Raw genomic sequence first — 19,856 nt, 5'->3', positions numbered from 1 at the left:
ACCGTACACCATTGTCTTCAGTGAGCTGATATCTCGTGGATGCGCACTGCTGAGGAGTCCCATACTAGGACGAAACGGCCGTCCGGTGCTTCCAGGTTTTCCATGGTGGTCTAGCTTCAATTGACTCACAATTTCAATCTGTGAAGTTTCTAAAATCTCCACAAACCCCTTCTGATAAAAATCAAGATTCACAATTAAAATTCTTGACAAAAACATATTGGTAATATTATTGGATTATGTGATCTAAAAGTGAAATTTTACATTATACACTTTTAGTATACGATATCTAATTAAATGATTAAACTATAAGTTATATGAATAACAGTTAAGATAATAGTTTACATTAAATAAATTGCCAAAATCCATTAACAATTACAATTATCTTGTAATTTTCAACTGTAAACGCAATTGGAAATTATAGTATACATGTTTAATCTGTTTGTATTAACAAATTACAACATAACACGTCTATTTACTTTAATGTTAAAAAGTTCATTAAACACTAAGTTTGACGTAACTTATTATATTCATACGCATTCATTTTTCGCTAATTCATACTTCAAGCAAAGTGTAAAAATTGAGTAAATTTATGAATACTGACAGAATTAAACAAAACGCACATAAAATTACATAATGAAATCATATTCATGACTTGAAAATCACTTATAGGAATGTATTCCTAACCATGCCAAAATATCACTCTACAGATATACATATAATTTATAACTTCCTCCTTTAACATTATTAATATGCATGACAATACCACAGAGATTATACTTAATATTAAATAGTTATAGTAGCATGATAAAAAACATACTAACATAATTATACGTCACAAGTAGTTATAAGTCAAGACTGACTAACTGAAATCATGAACCGAGCTAATTTAGAACACCATTCAAAACCTGATAGCACTAGATGGGGGTTTTCTCCTAGTATTAAAACCCTTAGAGGTATGCATTCACAACTCCACATGCGGGAACAGAACCCAAGAATAATATTTATCATGAGTACTTCGGACTATATTGACAGCTTTTATTAAGTTGTATACTATTTAATATTTGTCATAAAATGTAGTATTGATATGCTATAACAAAATAGTGACTTTAGTTTTCAGTCTGCCTAAATGATAGACGAAAGTCAATGGAGAAATACTAATTGATAATCACCGTTAAACTAATAGAAGTTATATTTCAATGACTGTCGGGTTTTATCTTATGGATAAAAGATTAATTTAACTCACTTAGTTTTTGGAAAATTTGATTGAATATTTTTATTTATATAAATTTATACGAAGAGAATATCTAACGTCAAGTAGTTTGTATGAATATCAAATGAATTACTTTTATTATACAGTTATAGCGATGTGAACTTTTGAGACAGTAGAAATTTGCAGCTTAAAAGATAATTCCAGTTAAGATAAACTCCTCGAACTCCGTAACATGCAATTAAATTAAATGTGTTAACCACGTGTAACGTAGTTCTAGTAGCTCATTCCTTTTTTGAATTACTAATGATATAGACCTAAAAGGTAATTAAAGCTTCATGTTTAGAATATTTGACTCAGAGAATTTAAATGCACCAAAATAATTAAGTATATGCAGTGCTCTATAAGTCATTCACTGGAAAAGAGAATGATGTATACACCTTAGTATTTAAATGAAATAAGTGTTTATCTTTTGATAAACTTTGAGGGATAAACTTCGATACAAACCATCGATTACAGATTCGTTTACCCGCTCTTCAACAACACTTCATGTGAGGGTTATCCGTAACATCGGGCCTTTTGTGACCCGATATCTGAATCCAGTAAGATCGGACAAATAATAGTTATCGAACGATTGATGTCGAAATATACATTCTGACTATTCTCGTATGTAATAATCGACTTAAATCGCGTTAACGAATAACGGAATTAAATGAGACAAATACGAGAATGGATTTTTGAATACGTATATTTTGTACACATATTGATCTGTATAAACAATCAGAGGGACGAAGTGAAGAGAAGAGAACGAAGCGAAACGACGTGGAGTGGAGAAGGCGTGTGATCCAACTCAATTTAATCCATAGTGAGTCAATATTTCTAGTCAGACAAAAATATGTTACGGACATGTAATGAGTAAGATAAGAAATGCACCCACATATGCTTACATAAAAACAGTCAAAGTTGATGAGCTAATAATTAACAGGGTCCCAACTTGACTCAAGAAGAATGAATAGACTGGCCTGTCCGGAAACTAGAATAAGCTATGTGGGCTTAACATAGCACTACAGGCCCTCTAAACAAGTTTAATACTAGGTGGAAAATTTGCCAACGTCATCTAGGATTGAATAATTTGTAGTAGAATTATTATATGATTAAAGACTATCTGATATCGCCCTAGTTTGTAACATTAAAGAAGGACTAAACTAATAGATAAACAAACCTTTAGAAAACGAGTACGCTTAGGAAATATTTTCTCACGTTTTGTATTAAATTTTAAAACATTCGAACTAAGTTCCATACAATGGAATTCAAAATATGTATTAATAGAGGTGTCATTTTGATCAAATCAATCTTTTTCATCTTGTCCGAACTAGTTTAAGGTTACACTATCGTTCGCACATCAAGTATGCTATTTATAATTATTTTGGTGACTAATTACTGACGTTTACACACGTACATGAATTGAACAGACTTAAACGATTATATTGCTGTTTCTGCTAACACTAATCCTCATTTCTCTCTGATTCGATTACCTTCAGTATGTTAATTATACTACTTAATATTGCTCAGTAACCAATTTTATTTCCCCTCATTTCAGAATACAGTGTAGCATTTCAAAATATTTACATAAATTTGTAATATTCAGATTATCAATCACTGTAATTGTAAATTCCTAGTACTTATAATAGTTAGATCCAATTTCATATGTTTACTGAACCATTGTATAACTGAATCTGTTTTGATTGAGCTAAAATCGAACTGTTAACAGTTTCAACTATACCTTTGCTTAACCACATCGAGAGGTGCTCGCAAGCTCGAAAATACAAATTCCTAAAACACCTGTCAACATAACTTGCTCCACAAGAGCAGTAGAACTGATAGATACAGAAAGAAGTGAATAGTCTAGGTAATTTCTTTTCCAATATCGAAGTGTTCATCGGATGTGTAGAAAAAAATAGTTGTACATTACCTGCATTAAAAGTTCTTTAAATTGCTCTGCGCCACTATAGTATTAGCATTTCACCGGGTGCACCACCTCCTAATTGTAAACACATAAACAGAGGCTTTTTGATCACAGTTAGGCCTTCCTTATACTCTCCTTTCTTGGTTAAATGTTTATTTATAAATTTCTCCGTATATCTATCTTCTTTCAGGGTAGTAGGCAATATCTTTTTTTCCTTTTTAATTGCATCTAGGGTGCATATGGTCTTGATCTATAGTGAAATGTCTCAATCAGTTTCGTTTTATATTGTAGAAGAACAAAAATAGGAAAATTTTCATAAAGATCAGTCCAAGTAGTTTTCTTGTTTAAATTTCTTAGTGAATCATCTATTCCCCTTGTAAGCAGAACGTCTGGAAAGAATATTCTATCTCTATTCCCGTCCATACATGTGAATTTTATAGACGGATGAACGTCCTTAACTCACTTGAGTATTTTCATCAGGTCAGTATGGTCGTTACAAAGGACGACCATATCGTCCATATACCAGCAGTAAGATGAAAACTTGTCAACCTACTGCACGAGTGAACCATTTTCTAGTTCAGCGAGAAAAATGTCAGACAATATGGGACCTAGTGGTGAACCCATCGCTACACCATCTATTTGTCTATATATTTCACCATTGAATTTGAAGTTTACGTTCATAGTACATTTGTAGAATATATCAGTGAAAAACCTCGAGAACAAAAAATAGAGACTACAATCTTTGCGGAGGTCATCAAGGAACTATCAATAACACTACCACTACTTTGATATTCACATTGATAGTTGCATCTTGTTGTTTTGATGTGATGTAGTAAACTTGAGCTAACATATACTTGTGTGACGTTCTACTTTGCTTGTAACTGACTGACTAGTATAGTACTATACAAAGTAGTATTTCGTTCACCAAAACAATCTAAAATCATCTCATAAATTGAAATTATAAAAATTATTATCACTATCAACATACTTGTATTCCAGAGTGATATTCAATATACCCAATAAATTATCTGTATTTTAATTAACAGGAACACAGTCTGATAATCCCTTTTTCTCTCTCCCACACACACACACACACTTTCTCTTTCATAAGTAACAACAATAATACTCCATATATATTTATGTAAATACATATACATACTACAAAAAAATAAACGAGTCAATATTGTCATCTTCGTGATTTTTTAGCTTGAATTATAAATCTTTCAGGTATACAATCAACAGAATGATTATTTAAATGATCCAATATAAATTGTTTATTACTTTCAGTTAATAATTCATCGCTTGATAATTTATAATCTGATTCACACCACTGTTCACGTAGTTTAAATAAAACTGGTCGAATTAATTTATTAGGTATATCCCATTGATCAATAATTAATGTACCACTGACTGGAAACTTTGGTGGTTGCCATGATAACCATTCATCAATAAATAATTTATCTTTGCCTAAATATTTTAACAATTCAGTTATAGCTGGTTTTATTTTATTCGGTTCAAATGATAATAAATATTCTTTTTGATAAAATTTCATTTCACTTTTATCATTTTCATTAGATAAATTAAAATAATAATCGCGTTTATGTAATATGTACAATAGAATTGTTAAATCTAGATTAGATAAACGTAAACGTTTGTCTAAGTTCTCAACCTGGAAGCAAATAACAGTGAAATGGGACAAAAATGAAATAAAAAACAAAAAGGATTAAATGACTCTAAATTAGGTAGTAAATAAAAACAAAATATACATGACAATGTCTCTTCACCTACACATAAGATGGTGGGTTTACTTTATTAACCAATGGAATCCTTAGAAGTGAGAAGTAAATTGCTCAGAGGTGAGGAAAGCTGTTATGAGTTAGCCAGCTAGTCAATTATAGGTAACGTTGAATATAGTACATGTGGTACATCGGTTTAAGTTGCCACACCTCATCACCACAGCGAGATAAAATTATCAAGAAAAAACACCAGAGTAGTAGAAGTATTAACAGTATCAGTGGTAGGAGAAAACATTAAGCACAGACAATATAATTAAAGAATAAATCTGTGGAAGGAAACATATAAAACTACTTTGAAACTTAAGATCTATGGAAATAAAAAAACTGAATGGACATGCACCACTGACATCGATTCTAAACCACATCATTTAATGTCTCTGAACCTGTGGTCACAGTAACCGCACAAACCTCAACCATATATATCGACATGATTCAGTCCAGTTGTCAATATTTTTATGAACTGATGCAGCATCTTGGTTTAACTGCCATTAGCTTCCTTCCAACTTACTCCTACTCCAGCTAACATTACCCATTGAGGTAGATGGTGGTTAGGAATGTGTGACACGTATCCTAGTTACCTCGATCGCTGCAGATTCCTAGCATGACCAACAGATTTACCTTCTTGTACCCTGAGTGCGAACTCGCTATTGTTCACCAATTTGATCCAAGATACGTGAAAAATGCTTTAAATAAAAAACCTGAAGTTTAAGCATACCTTTTACCATCAAAGACTGTGTTTTACAGCAATGAAATAGAGCAGAGTAAACCACTGAGTAGTATACCGCCGCTTTGCTTGAGAGATCGACACCTCACCTACACTACAGATGATGCAAGTTGGCAAAATCCTAGAGATTTTAGGATGGATTCCAACTATACTTTCGACCATTAATTTTAGATGTTGTAACAGAGCGGCTTTGAATCGAAATTGTAATGAATTTTAGCCCAAAGTTTGAACGAATTGAATTGTGATAACAAATGAAATTGTTTCTTTGTTTCAAAAATGACTGAACTTACTTCAACAGGCGATGTCATGATTGCAGCTAAACAAGTAATCGGGTTTGGTGCAGAAGAAAGTATACCTCTATTCCAGATTTTATCTAATTCTTTAAAGTTAGGGTTTTCAGGAAGACCTAAGTGAACAAATAGCCCAGCATCTGCCATCCGACGTAAAAGGAATGGAGTTGAAGGGTATAGTAGAATTTTCTTCAATTCACTGAAACAGCGTTCACCAGATATTATTGACAAACCATTAGCATTGGAGGCTATAGTCTATTATTATTAATAAACAATATCGTGATTTAAAAAACTCAAAACTCAATAGTTGTAACAAGCATACAAGCATATGAACTATAAAAAAATCACATATTGGAAAATGTTATTATTCGTTAAAAATCCCACCAGTATTGTCGAAAATTGAATCCATTTGGAAGATTATTCCAGAAACAGAATAAAAAAGAAAGTTTGATTCTATACTAATGAAACATGATTAAGTTGCCTTGTAGAATAATATCTATCATAGAGGCTCCAACTCACGTCTTAAAACCAGTTCAGACGAGAAGTCTTCTAATATGCCATGAGGTCTAAATGAACACAAAATACATAGCATGCTTATCACACTAACTTATCTTCCCGACTCAAATGCTCCGTTCATTGAACAAAAATAGAAATGTAGTCAGTACACTAGCTGTTAACAGACACTATCTTTAAGTCATTTTGGAGCGGCTAATAATAGTTTACATGTTAATTGTTGTTCCCAAAAAATCAGGGGCTTGGATTACCGGCAGCATAATAGTCACCACTAGCGATCCAAATTTACTATTCTCTATATTAAAGTCGCATGACACGTTCAACAAGTTGTTGGTTAAATGCTAGATATTGATGTCTTTTTGAACACAGTCCCTGTTTAATATCCATCTTCAGGTGAATGGGGCTAACAGATTATTTCGCAACTTCTAGCACCTTCGACGCAGTTGAATCCATCTTAGTGTTATATGTAGAGCTTCTTTTTTTTCAATAAGACGTCTTCAATGTTAGACTATTACTACTACTGCTAGTTCCTAAGGAAAGGGGTGCACAGTACATCTGTAAATTGCTTGGGATCTTTAATATTCATAATCTAAAATAAATGGTTGGAAAAGCTTGACGTTAAAATTGTACATTTAATATTGCCCCACTTTTTTCACTTAACGGCTGAATAGTCATTTAGAGAACAAAAAAAATTAGGTATTTCTGAAACGCCAATATGAGTGGTATTAAGAATACTCTCATCCATCTATTTTTGGGGGAGTTTGTATCGCGTACCTTTGTCACAACTTCAACTAAAATTTCTCAAGTTTTGCTGTTAATCCTGTTATCTGTAAATTCATGCTGGTCACAACTAGTGGGAAACGTTGAAATAGAATGAATTAATCTTATTATACAAGCCGTTTATTGTCATTACTTCGTTCAAAGCTACAAAGAGAACTAGACGCATGAAAAATTCTCGGATTTAATTTTTTAAATTTCTAATGAGAATGAGATGGCAACTATGGAAATCAGGGTAGACGCAGAGAATGAATACTCTACCGTTAATTCAAAACATGCACTGACCCTAATTTAGTGACTTATTAAAAACCAAATATCAATAAAGCTGTTCCATATCTGACATTTTGATACTCTGACAAAACCCAGATGACAGATAACATACTTTATAGTGTTCAGTATAACTCTGAACTTTCCGAAGTAAAAATACTTTGATAATTCATAAACAGTACATATACTAAGGGAATATAAGTATGTTACCAAAGTTATTAAACGAAATGAATAATCCCTACCAGAAAGAAAACGTAAAGTTGTTAAACGATGCCACTAAAAAACTGAAATGTTACAAATATTCACTCGAAAAAGTGATCCGTACCTTCAACACATCTTCATCATGCCTATCATATGTGTCTTCTGTTGACAGACGACCATGAAATCGGAAATATCTTAGCATTCTTAAGTAATCCTCTTTTATCCTAGCATCTGGATCCCCTACAAATCGTATGCGATGATTTTTCAAGTCATCGCAACCGTTAAAATAATCCCATAAATGTCCTAACACTTTTTGTTTATTACTTGTATTATTTTCATTTGCGGAAGAATCTGTTGTTGCTTCATTAGCCTCATCAAATAACCCCTGCATATCAACACCTAGAAACATCGAATTCACTGTAAGATCTCTTCTTTCAGCATCTAACTTCCAGTCATTTGTAAAGACAACTTCACTATGCCTTCCATCTGTGACAACATCAATACGTAGAGTGGTAACTTCAAAATTTTCCTGGAAAAAGAAAACATTTATTTTAACTTAATTTCATCTAAATTTGTAGAAATAGATATAGGTTCATATGCTCAGCTAGAATATTTATCCGTTTCATGAATTTTGTTGACAATATTACTTCGACCGAAATGTATAATGTATTCACTGTTTAGTCTTTTTCAATCATTCCGATTCCTTAGCGATTTCATCTCCTTGTGACATGGTGTGGTAACTTGGGTGGATGGGCATTTATGTCAGGTCCTAATGTTGGTTACTACTAGTTAATTGACCAAAAACCCATATTTAATGCATCGATGTAAAAAAAGCTCCATATCCTACTATACAGTGTGACTTACAAGGGTGGTACACCATGGATACAGATGAAAAGCAATTAGTTTAACGAATTATTAGTTATGACAGCAAGAATGTTTAATTCAGTCTGAGAATTACAAGAATATTGTGGTGTATGTAAAGTTAAGCTTCATTTGAGAGTTCTCTGATGGTTAATTTTGAAAACAGAATATCAAACAAAGTTCATTGCAACATACCTTTTATTCAGTTACATTACATACCAACCGAATATCGATCTTTATAAAAAAAGTACTGCTAAAATGAGAATTTAGTGGCATTGTTGTGTAAATTTACTAACCTATGACAACACAAACAAATTTAGAGCTGTACGTATTTATGATAGGGACATACTGTAGCTAGAATTTTTTTTAACAAAGTTGAGAAGCATGAACAGATAGGCATTTGACCATCAAATATCTGACTGGCAAAACTGCTTCTAGACTTGGAACCTTCTTAGTAAACTTTTATACGGTTTGAGTTTATTACGGACCCACGACTTTTAAAAAATAAGCCAGATAATGCACTGGATTTAACTTAACCAAAAGATGGGTGTTATGTCTCATAACCTGGAACTATTAACGACTAAGACCAATATATAGGTACTTTACCTTATTTATATACCCAAAAATATTTTTCAATGCAACTCAGTAACTACATACAGTTGCATGTACTAGCATCCGAAGATAACTTATTTAGGCTGTGGTTAGATCAATAAGAAATGAAATGTAGTTGACGGTAACTATGACGTTTTTATTCGCTAGTCGTCTAAGAAATTCTGTATTTTTAACTGTGTTGAAATGCGCTGCTCTGTGTGTATCAGGAACCTACATTTCTTAACTGTGGTTACATTGGATTTAGCCTTTAGTAATTTAGGATAAGCTGACTGGTGACATCAGTGATGAAAGCAAGAATGACAACCATGTTAATATCAAGCTTCTGTTAAACTTATCTATGAGCCATTCAAATTCGCCAGGAAGTGACAAACGTTTATAACTACCATCAATAGTATTTATAAGTATTATTGCGATCCCAGATTCCTTTACAGAGGACTGGGGAACCATCCAAATGTTTCTTTAGATCAAATTTCAATCTGATGTAGCTCCTCCATCAAGCAACTGTTTATGTACTAGGCTTTGAACCACATACGCTTCGTATGAAGACTCATTAAATAACTCGGGTGCCCAAACCGAAGTAGACAGATCAAGGTCCTAATATATATCTTAATTGTGGGAGTCAATTCCTTTAACCAACTAGCCTAAACTTCTGGTTACTTAGTAATAAACATATATGGTGATAGGTATGAGAGATAATGATGTCCAGGCAGAAAATGAAAGACTAAAGTTGTATCACCTAGTTACAAAACAAAATATTAATGGAGAACTTTTGTACCTACAAAATATGTCAAGTCATACTAAACCTATTTATAGGTAAGACAAGTGAAAATACGTTAAATAAACATTTCATGTGAATATAACTATACCTTATCATTAATTCTGGCTGTAACAGTTCCATGTGATTCTCCATTTCTATTCAGCATTCGAATTCCTTCCTTGGAAAACATTTCATACATCTGAGGTGGAGTAGCGTTTGTTGCGAAGTCAATGTCATGTGGAGAAATTCCTAGTAAAATATCACGTACTGCGCCTCCGGCGATACGTAGCTCAAACCCATACTTGTTGAAAATTTTATGTAAAATGATGTTCTCTTTAGTATATAACTCAGGAAATGGTGTTAAATCTATTGTGTCCGTAGTAAGTGGACGTCCCATTGCAAATGAAATAACACTATCTAAGAGATGTGAGACATTTAAACGAAAATTTTACTGAGAAATGATATTCTTTTAGTAGTCAGAGGACAACGTATCAGACGGTACATCTCATTCCTTACTTTCTTTCCATAGAGACCTGAGACCTAGAGTTTTGTAAAGTCAAAACCTTAATTTACAAAGTTAGTACTTGATAAGAAATACTTAAGAATATAAAAAAAACATCACAATGAAGTATACAGTGGTTAAAAACGTTGTAACTTGGAGGCTTATCAGTCAGTGCACCTTGATGGATTGCAATGCATACTGTTTTCAATTATTGTGGACATCTTTAGTATAAATAGCTAATAAAATACAGGTTCATGTTTCCAACAATTGGCCAGTTTTTACGTGATTCCAGTAATACCTTACTATTTTTGTAGATGACTCATCAGTGTCTAAAAACCCACTTTCACCACCCCTATTGAGATATTTGTTAAAGTTCTACACTCCATAGTCACATTGAAATAAATCCCTTATAAACACCAGAACATGAGTAGCGCTTTAGAAACTTTTTGGTTGCGAGAAAAATGAGTAGCAATGCAATACAGACGACCATCTGTGTACTACCAAATTCAGAAGACAAGTCGCCATAAGCTCTGACTCGACTAGTAGTGTTCCAGTAAAGAGCCTTCACAAGGTTTATGTACTTTTAAGATACACCTTAAAATGACGGACACTGCTACAGAACCTCTCGGTCTACAGAGTCAAATGTTGATTTTAAGTTAAGAAAGACCACAATTGTCAGAGGCCGGTAAGCATACTTGTGTTCTAAGATCTGAATAATGGCGAATATGTGGTTAATGCAGCCATGACCAGGTCTGAAGCTAGCATGATTTTCCCGTGTTTGCAGTTCACGAGTCTTTATTAGGCGTCCGATAATTATTGAGGTTAGTATTTTAGATGCTATATTGGACAAAATAATCCCACTATGGTTATCACAGGATGATTTTGACTCCTTCTTATGTATTGGGACAATCAGTGATTGTGACCAGTCAGATGAGATTACGTCCAACTCCCAGATTTGAGCTAAAATATTAGTCAACCTAGTCGCTTTTTCCGTCTCCTTTGTTTTCATTGCCCGACATTGCTCACGATCGTTCCGTGGACTTTTGGTTCGGGGCCTGATGAGATGAGTTTACGAGAGTCTATCAGTGTAATACATGTTACAGAAATCCACTAGCTCTTCTTAACCATTTGGGTTCAAATCACTAACAGATGTCACTGCTGTTTTCACAACTGTTCGTATATCTTTCTAAGCAACATCTGGGTCAGCCTCGTTTTCACAACTACCTAGGTGTCACCTCAGGCGTTCCTTAAATCTACTTTTGGTTTTCTCGTCACTCAGTTCAACTCTAATGCGTTTTCTTAATCTGGCTTTTCTGAGCCCAGGTAGACGCAAGCAAATTCGTGCTCGCATTACAGCATGATCAGAGTCTAAACAAGTACTCCAGAATGAGAGGTAGTCTTCTATTGAGCCCCTGCAACGATGACTGTTGGTAATATGGTCTATTTCAGACCATTGTTAGTTTGGTGAAGGGGGTCACCATGTTAGACGATGCCTCTCCTTATGCTTAAAATTGGTGCTTGTTAAAAATAAACGATTGTCTGAGCACAGTTGCAGTAGACGATCACCATTATCTGTTCGCTGAGCCAGAATATTAAAATATCCACCTAAATGCCTTTCCATCTGGTTTAATCTACCTACTTGGGCATTAAAGTCACCTACTACGAGTACTATGTCTGCGTGTTTAGATTTTTGAAGAACTTCGGGAAGCTCTCTGTAAAATTCATCCTTCACTTTGCTCGAGCTACAGTTAGTGGGAGCGTAGGCAGAACTGAAGGAAACGCAACGCCACGCGCCCCTACCCCTCGGAGTTCTTACGGAGCCGTTTAGCCGAACAGCATATAGGCGACTGTTAATGCCAATCTATTCTAACAGTGCCTCTTCTGCCTTCATACTTACTGCTATGCCTACACCCGTCAGTCCATGAGAACTAGCCATCATGTCGCCAGATAGACGGAGGGTGAATCTGGTAGGCTCTCTGTTTTCGCGAGGTGAGGTCAAGTCAATGACCACATTAGCATACTGTATACGTATTTTGGAGACACACAATACATCAATCGTACGAGATTCTAGGTTCTTAGACAAGGAGGCCTGCTGGCCGGTTTGACACAGGGTACGTACATTGAAGGCCCTAATGTGTAGTTTGGAGCCAGGTTTCTGTAGACTTGAGAGAGTACTTTGCGCACTAGAATCGTTGGCCATGGTGACACTTGAGGAGGAATAATAGGAACCGAAGAGGAAGATTGATTGTGAATACAGTGGTCTTGAGTGCTGTCAGAGGTATGAGGGCGGTTTTTACTTCCCGGTTGCACACACAGTTGAAGGATTCTTCTGGAGGTACCTGGGGAGGAGATTGGGTTAGAGTTGGTCTTAGTGACCTGAGAGCTTGCCCGCAGTGTCCAAAGGACAACTGCATGAGGCAGGACACACAACACCTTTTTGTGAGTAATTTTCGTGTTAGCTCAGCGGGATGATAATGCTAAATTGTCATATTTCTTAGTATAAAGAAAATAAAAATATATGAGGTAACTAAGAATACAATAGACTGAGTCGTTAACAGATTATTGTTCCTTTTAAGTTTTCTAAACTTTGGAATGAAACGTGAGGAGGGACAATTAATCATCTAGGTACCAAACATGTCGTAATGTTGCCATTACAGTATTGCTTTCAATATCCACAAATTTAGCTTCAGTTTGCAAAAAACAAGTGGCCGGGTAGCTTGTGTTTATCCTGACAATGGCGGTCTCTCAGGTGATCCAACTTTTTTTGGAGAGTCGACGGATGAAGTCTCAACGACGTGCTGATTTAATGAATTCCACTCGTTGTTGATTCGTAGGAAAATCGATAGTCAGCTGACAAGTAACTTGTCCTGGGCTTGTGAACTTTTTAAGAGTGCCATAGTAAACTCTCAAATTTGGAAGACGAGAAAAATGAGGGCACGCCAGACGCGAATTTATCACTAAGTAATTCGAAATCTGTGATCACGTTCCCTCTGGTTCTTCAGTATGTCATTAGGAATAGGTTTAGTTTAGTCAAGCTGTTATCATGCAGGAGCTTTGCTATTCCGGGAATCAGCTTAACTGCGGTTCTCTGAACCTTCTTCGAAAGTTCTCTGCCCTTTTTGAGCAGGGGCTAGCCGGTTGTATGCAGTACTCGAGCTTAGGAGCTCGAACACTGCACACAACGTCAAAAAAGCTTAAGCGTCAACATGGATAAGGGCTTTACTTATTGATCATAGGGTTCCAAAACCTTTGTGGCTATTGCACGGCAGTTTAGGTCTTGGCTAACGACGACTCCTATGTCAACAACAGGTAGCCCAATATTATTTCCCATGTATGTATCTGCATCTTGATCACCAGTATGCATCACGATACACTTAGAAGCATTTGTCGGCAACTGCTAACTTTGAGACCATTCAGATAATTTCTCCAGGTCATTTTGAAGTTCTAAGCTATTAGCTTTAATTCTTATGGCTCTCTATATCTTTACATCGTCAGCATATAGCAGAACCAATGATGAGAGGGAACGAGGAAAGTCATTTGCATATAAGAAGAATAACAGTGGCTCCAAAACTTTACCCTGATGCACTCCGCCAAGCATAGTTTCTCAGCTGGACAACTTGGAATTCATCCGTACTCTTGGTTGATGCCCAGCTAGGAAGTCTTTTATCCACATCAAGAGGTTGCCTCTAATCCCGATATTTCCTAACTTTTATAGCAGCCGGTTGTGAGGAACTTTGTGAAAAGATGTGCTGAAGTCATCGTAGCCTACGTTTATAGGTAACTTCCGAATAATCTTTTCTAAAACTTTAACATCCACTCTCATCAGGCTAACAGGTCGGTAGTTCTCATGTTTATGCTTCGTACCTATTTTGAAGACAGGGCCGTCCTGAACCATGGTGGGGAGTTTCTCGGACCCTTTGGTTTGGTCCGAGGGATGCGGAGTGCAGTGACCTTTAAGTACAAAGTTCCAAAAACATCCCAAGCTCTTTCAGCTGGGGATTTTATCTCTATTGTCCAACCTACTGAGGATTCAGAATGTATGATATCTTTTATATTTTCTTTTCAGACGTTAGGTCTGGATTGGGCTGACATGTGCTCACTCACGACAACACAACAGCTACCCCCCTCCTTTAGGCTTCTGGAATCTATTCGAGCGCTTTTAAAAAGGAAAGCTTAGTCCTAAAGAGATTTGCACTTCTCATACTTTTGTTGTGTCCTTAAGCAACAAAAGTACCATTTCTGATCTAAAGGACCTATTCTGAGCTATACGTTTGGTAGATTACTTTTTTTCGAGTTTCACCCAATTTAATAATAAATTGTGGTTTTGCCTTAGCTTACTACTCGGTTTTTTTCCAGTTTTTCACGTAAAGGCTTGTTCAGTTTTTCTCATCAGTTTTTATCCGTTTTTGCCCGTCTTTAGTGCGCTTTTTAGTGTATTTTTGAACGGTCTTATGCTTTTGCTAGCACCTATAATACAGCTCACGTCAATACAGTCATGAAAGATTCATGCAAACGACCTGGATGCCGTTTTGCTGTCACATCTGACATGCAGTGCGACAACTGCGAAGGTTGGTTCCACGAAGCGTACACAGATCTCACAGCAACTGCTTACAACAGACTCAGCAAGTCGGATAATAAGTGGGTATGTGTTACGTGCAACACGGATGCTGTGGTTTTCCTGAGTGACATCATTGTCCTATTGACAGGTCTGCGGAATAAGTTGTCAGCAAACTTGGAAAAAGACAGTCATAAAACGGGGAGACAGACAAGGGCGTGCAACGGAAACAAGAATAGGGATGTCGAGAGGTCTACTATCGATGGAGCACGCATAAGCACTAGTGATGACATGATGAAACTCAGCACCACCACTGCGCTGACGGTAATAGAATTCCTGAGCAAGCTGGGGTCTCCCAGCCCAGGGTCCTTGAATGCAATAGTGATTTCCATAAACTCTGTGAGTGGTTGGACCCACGTTAACAGAGCCAAAGAAGACCAGGCGTCACCATCTAAGCTGAACATCCCAAGTGTTGTTCGGAAATCATCTGGTGAGTTGCTCGCACAGTCTACCCCGAGAATGTCCGTCCGGTCATCAAAGAGCCTAGTATTAAGAAACGTGTTTCGACCACCAAACAACAAGATGCTGAACCCGAACTCCCTGGAAGACCCGGGAAAACAATAACGGTTGGTGATGACTCTCTCATAAACATAAACCTCAAAGACAACCCTGACCTTCCTCTCAGTTTGCAGGTCAGAAATGACAGAATGCTCTGGGGAGAATTGAACAAGAAGATTGAACTTCCAAGAATAGAGCCTTTGAGTGTCGCACGGCCCACTCAGGGAAAGAAATCTAAGCATCAAAATCACCCAATGCTACTTCGTGTAACACTTAAGAATTCTATCGACGTAGAGGATGTCCTGCTAGCTAGTTATTTATTGAAATCCGATGGAAACGTAGGAATACCGTCCGACATACCGTAGTCTGAGCGCAATCTCATCCGGAACATCCCTAAGGATTCTCGCGAGAAGTTTTTCCGCGGAAGAAACATAATTGTGCGAGATGTACCGGAAAACACGGACCCTAGTCAAGCAAACTCTGATATTAGGGAATGGAAACTCATCAAGCAGTTCTTGAGGCTCAAAAACATACTGACTCAACATGTGACGAGACCAGCCAAGAAGGACGGTGATTCTAGACCCCGGCTAATGAGGATTACTTTCCCATCCTCCCATATGACGGCTGCAACTCTGGAAGCATTTTGTGCCAACAGACGTCGGTTGCCAACTGGATTCCATCTGCACCCGAATAGGTCACATGGCGCCAGGATCAAGCACAAAGGCAAGTTGGAGCTGACCATTACACTTGTGGACTGTTTTGACCATAAAAAAACATGTAAAGAACAGAGCCTTCCAACTCGGCCAACCTTATACAGGTAGGCTACTTGTCCATTCACGTAAGGCTCATACAGACAAACAGGAAGAAGCTCACGCGTTTCAAATTGAAAGCATAAACTGCTTATACATGAACGTAGCGACTCTACCAAACAACATGGACGACCTACGTTACCTTAGCAATGCTAATAAGGCTCATCTGATAGGAATATCTGAAATTGGGATATCTTCTCAGTTTACGGACCAGGAGCTAGCAATACCTGGGATGTCTTGGTTTCGCAACGACAGAAAAACAGGAATTGGGAGTGGAGTAGCTGTATGCACACGATCCTGCTTGGAGGTAAAACAAGTTTACAACCATGGGTTTGACAATCTTGACGCATCTGTATGGTGCTCTGTAAGATTGTCTACTGCTTCGAGATGCCTAGTCGGAGTCACATATGAGAAGCACGCTGCTGACATCGAGTATGACAGTCATATGCTGGAAGGACTATCCCGCCCTACGCGTCTCAGATTCACTCATATCCTGATTCTAGGGGGCTTCAATCTCCCTAGAGTGAATTTCGCGGAACATACGTATATTGGAGGTGAAAACTGAACTGAAGCTCGGTTCTTCAACCTCATTGAGGATCTGAGATGATACGAAATTGTGAAGTCGGCAACTCGTGGGAGAAACAGTCAGATATCATCGCTCTTAGACTGTGTGTTTACAAACGAAGAATTTCTAGTTGACAACCTCACAATCCTGGATCCCCTGGGGAAAAGCGATCGTCCAGTTATATCCTTCAGTTTTGTCAGCAAAACTGAGCTAAAATACCCCACTAACAATATACGCTGGAATTTCAAACGGTCGAATGTGTCAGCTCTACGAGACTATCTACAACAGGTGGATTGAGATGTTCACCCTCAAATCCATGTGGATACTCATAGGGACTTCTTACTGCACACTCTCTCATGTGCTACAAAGCAGTCAGTTCCTCAGACGGTCCTCAAAAGCTACAAGCAACCTACAATCATCAAGAACCGCACTCTTCGCCTGCTAAGCCACAAAAGGCACTGTTGAGCAGAACACAAACGAACTGACAATAATGAAGCGTACATGCAACACCAGCATATGGGGAACATATGCACGAAGGCTGTGAGAGAAGACAGGCTTTAGTACCAGATAAAGCTTATGGATAAATTTGTCTCCGATCCGAAAAGCTAACGCCGTTATGCAGCCTCTCTTCGTCAAGACAAAACTGGAGTTTCTCAACTGCTAGGTCCTAATGGCCCGACCAATAGCGATGGCGACGCCGCTAACCTTTTGGCTGAACAATACTCTCGAACATTTCAACCGACCCACATCAACCATACTGATGACAGCTTCATGTGCAACTTCACGGGACTTTCCGCAGTGAACCTGAGCGCTGACTTGGTGTTCCGGAAACTGCAGCACCCAAGAAAAGACACTCCTCCTTGCCCAGTTATGGTCCATTCCGCCACACTGAGGGAAGCAGCCTCAATCCTGGCGACGCCGCTTAGCGCGATGTTCTCACACTCGCTAAGCCGAAGCAAACTACTGCAAAATTGGAAACTGGCTCACATCACACCAATTTTCAAAGGGGGTCGACGCACAGAACCTTCAAGTTAACGGCTGGTGGCTCTTCTCTCTATACCTTCGAAAATCATGGAGTCCCTGATATGCGATGGTATACATGGCTATTTACTGTCCTTAAATTTCTTCTCACCCCAACAGCATGTTTTCAGGAAGGGTTACTCTTGCATAGCCAACCTGCTGACTGTGGTGGACAGATGGACGAGCATCCTTGATGGCAAGGGGAAGACTGATATAATTTACCTTGATTTCTCAAAAGCTTTTGACAGGGTCAACCACATGTGTCTTATCAATAAGCCCAAACGATTGGGTATCAGACAACCTCTAATTGATTGGGCCGCTTCATATCTGAAAAATCGACATTTTAGGGTCACGGTTAACTTCGCTTTATCTCAGGCTATGGAATGTCCTAGTGGGGTCCCCTAGGGCTCAGTACTAGGACGTCTTCTCTTCTTGATTTATATAACTGATCTCCCACAACAGGTGTCGTCAGACTTATTACTTTTTGCTGATGACGTGAAATTTTGGAGAGAGATACGCAACCGAGACGATATACAGGCACTTCAGGAGGATCTGATTCGACTTCAAAGTTGGGCAGACGATAACGGACTTACCTTTAACACTTCAAAATGTAAAGTAGTCCACCTGCAACATGTCGCAGACTACAGTTACAACTTAAGAAACTCCTCTGTAGTAGTATCCCGAGTCGAAAAAGAATTAGGAGTCCTGGTGCCCTGTGATTTTAAGTCTTATGCTAACTGTGAAAAAATGCCTTTCGAACGAACCTTGCACTGATAACAATGAAGTGCATTTTTGGCCAGTTTGACGGAAGAACTCTCCACATAATCTTCAACAGTTTTATTCGTCCCCACTTAGAGTATGGAAACATAGTATTTCCTCCCTCACTCCAAAAGGATAAGGACACTCTGGAGCGTATCCAACGGCGAGCCACGAAATCAGTTAAAGGACTCAAATTCAAACCTTATAAAGAGCACCTCCAGTCGCTTAACCTTTACCCATTGGAGTATAGGCGTCTTAGAGGTGACCTTCTGATGGCTTACAGTATCCTTAACACTTCTGAACATCCCCTTAAACACCTTCTTAGGCTTAGTCCCAACACAAACCTAAGGGGTAACACCCAGAAATAGGAGATACAACATAGCAGAACGGACTGTAGACACAACTTCTACTCCTTAAGAGTTGTCAAATGCTGAAATTCGCTGCCGACTGAACTAGTCCAAGTGACTTCCTAGGAGTCCTTTAAGAGGAAACTTGACCTATTCTCAAGGACTAGGGATAACATGTTACTATGAGTTACCAATTTCCTTTTTTAAAATCTATTATAGTTAATGTACCTAGTTTCCTGCCTGGAGGTATTAATGATCCCCTACTACTAGAAACGGAAGCCTGTTAAGCGAGAGCTTCTATTCCGTCCACAACCATTTGAGCTCTTACCAACGTAAAACCTTCAAAATCACGTTCCATTTCATCTACAGGCTGCGTTAGCCAAGTTTCTGTGACTGTGATTATATCTGGTTTGGTAGAGTCAGTCTGTACATCTAGTTTCAACTGCTTATTGAGCAAGCTACGGGAATTTGTGTAACAGATCTGAAGACTATTTAAATAGCTTCGTGCTGCACCCATAGCGACTTCAGCATTATTCTCTGTCGAAGCCTCACAACCCGAAAATTTACAGTGTTTAGGTCCTTTTCGAGAGCATCTAACCTAAGTGCTAGTTCTTTTCCTGCTTCCCGTCTTTTTACACTGTCTGGGAGTGGAAAGTCCTTACGGACAAAATCTCTCGACCCTATTAGTTTATATTATTGAAGATGGCACAGATATTCAGTGTTTGACAACGCTTTTACCAGTGACACCTAATATAACTCGTACCCACCAA

The 19,856-nt window shown here is 37.6% G+C and overlaps 1 protein-coding gene across 2 annotated transcripts; it reads right to left on the bottom strand.

Annotated features, from left to right (window-relative positions):
- Nucleotides 1–619: 619 nt before the first annotated feature.
- TRNT1_1 (CCA tRNA nucleotidyltransferase 1, mitochondrial) lies at nt 620–16,519 on the bottom strand. Of its 2 annotated transcripts, XM_012938982.3 has the most exons (6): nt 13,129–16,519; nt 10,424–10,511; nt 10,081–10,388; nt 7,866–8,270; nt 5,984–6,238; nt 3,047–4,842 (listed from the first exon to the last, which is right to left on the bottom strand). In XM_012938982.3, the coding sequence occupies exons 2-6, from the start codon at nt 10,473–10,475 to the stop codon at nt 4,360–4,362; spliced, it is 1,503 nt and encodes a 500-aa protein (XP_012794436.2). In that variant the 5' UTR covers nt 10,476–10,511; nt 13,129–16,519; the 3' UTR covers nt 3,047–4,359. The 2 variants fall into 2 exon arrangements, with proteins under 2 accessions (XP_051069181.1, XP_012794436.2); XM_051213225.1 differs by adding an exon at nt 620–1,524 and having other exon boundaries at nt 4,162–10,388; nt 10,424–16,519.
- Between the last annotated feature and the right edge of the window lie 3,337 nt (nt 16,520–19,856).

Source organism: Schistosoma haematobium, chromosome 3, assembly GCF_000699445.3.
Source record: "Schistosoma haematobium chromosome 3, whole genome shotgun sequence".
Taxonomy (NCBI): domain Eukaryota; kingdom Metazoa; phylum Platyhelminthes; class Trematoda; order Strigeidida; family Schistosomatidae; genus Schistosoma; species Schistosoma haematobium.
This window is presented reverse-complemented; position numbering and strand designations above follow the sequence as displayed.

Coding starts and splice junctions, on each gene's coding strand:
- TRNT1_1 (XM_012938982.3), bottom strand. CDS start 10,475: ATGTACCGTCTGATACGTTGTCCTCTGACTACTAAAAGAATATCATTT. Junction 10,389..10,423: donor TAAAAGAATATCATTTCTCA/GTAAAATTTTCG, acceptor CACATCTCTTAG/ATAGTGTTATTTCATTTGCA. Junction 8,271..10,080: donor CAGCCAGAATTAATGATAAG/GTATAGTTATAT, acceptor TTCTTTTTCCAG/GAAAATTTTGAAGTTACCAC.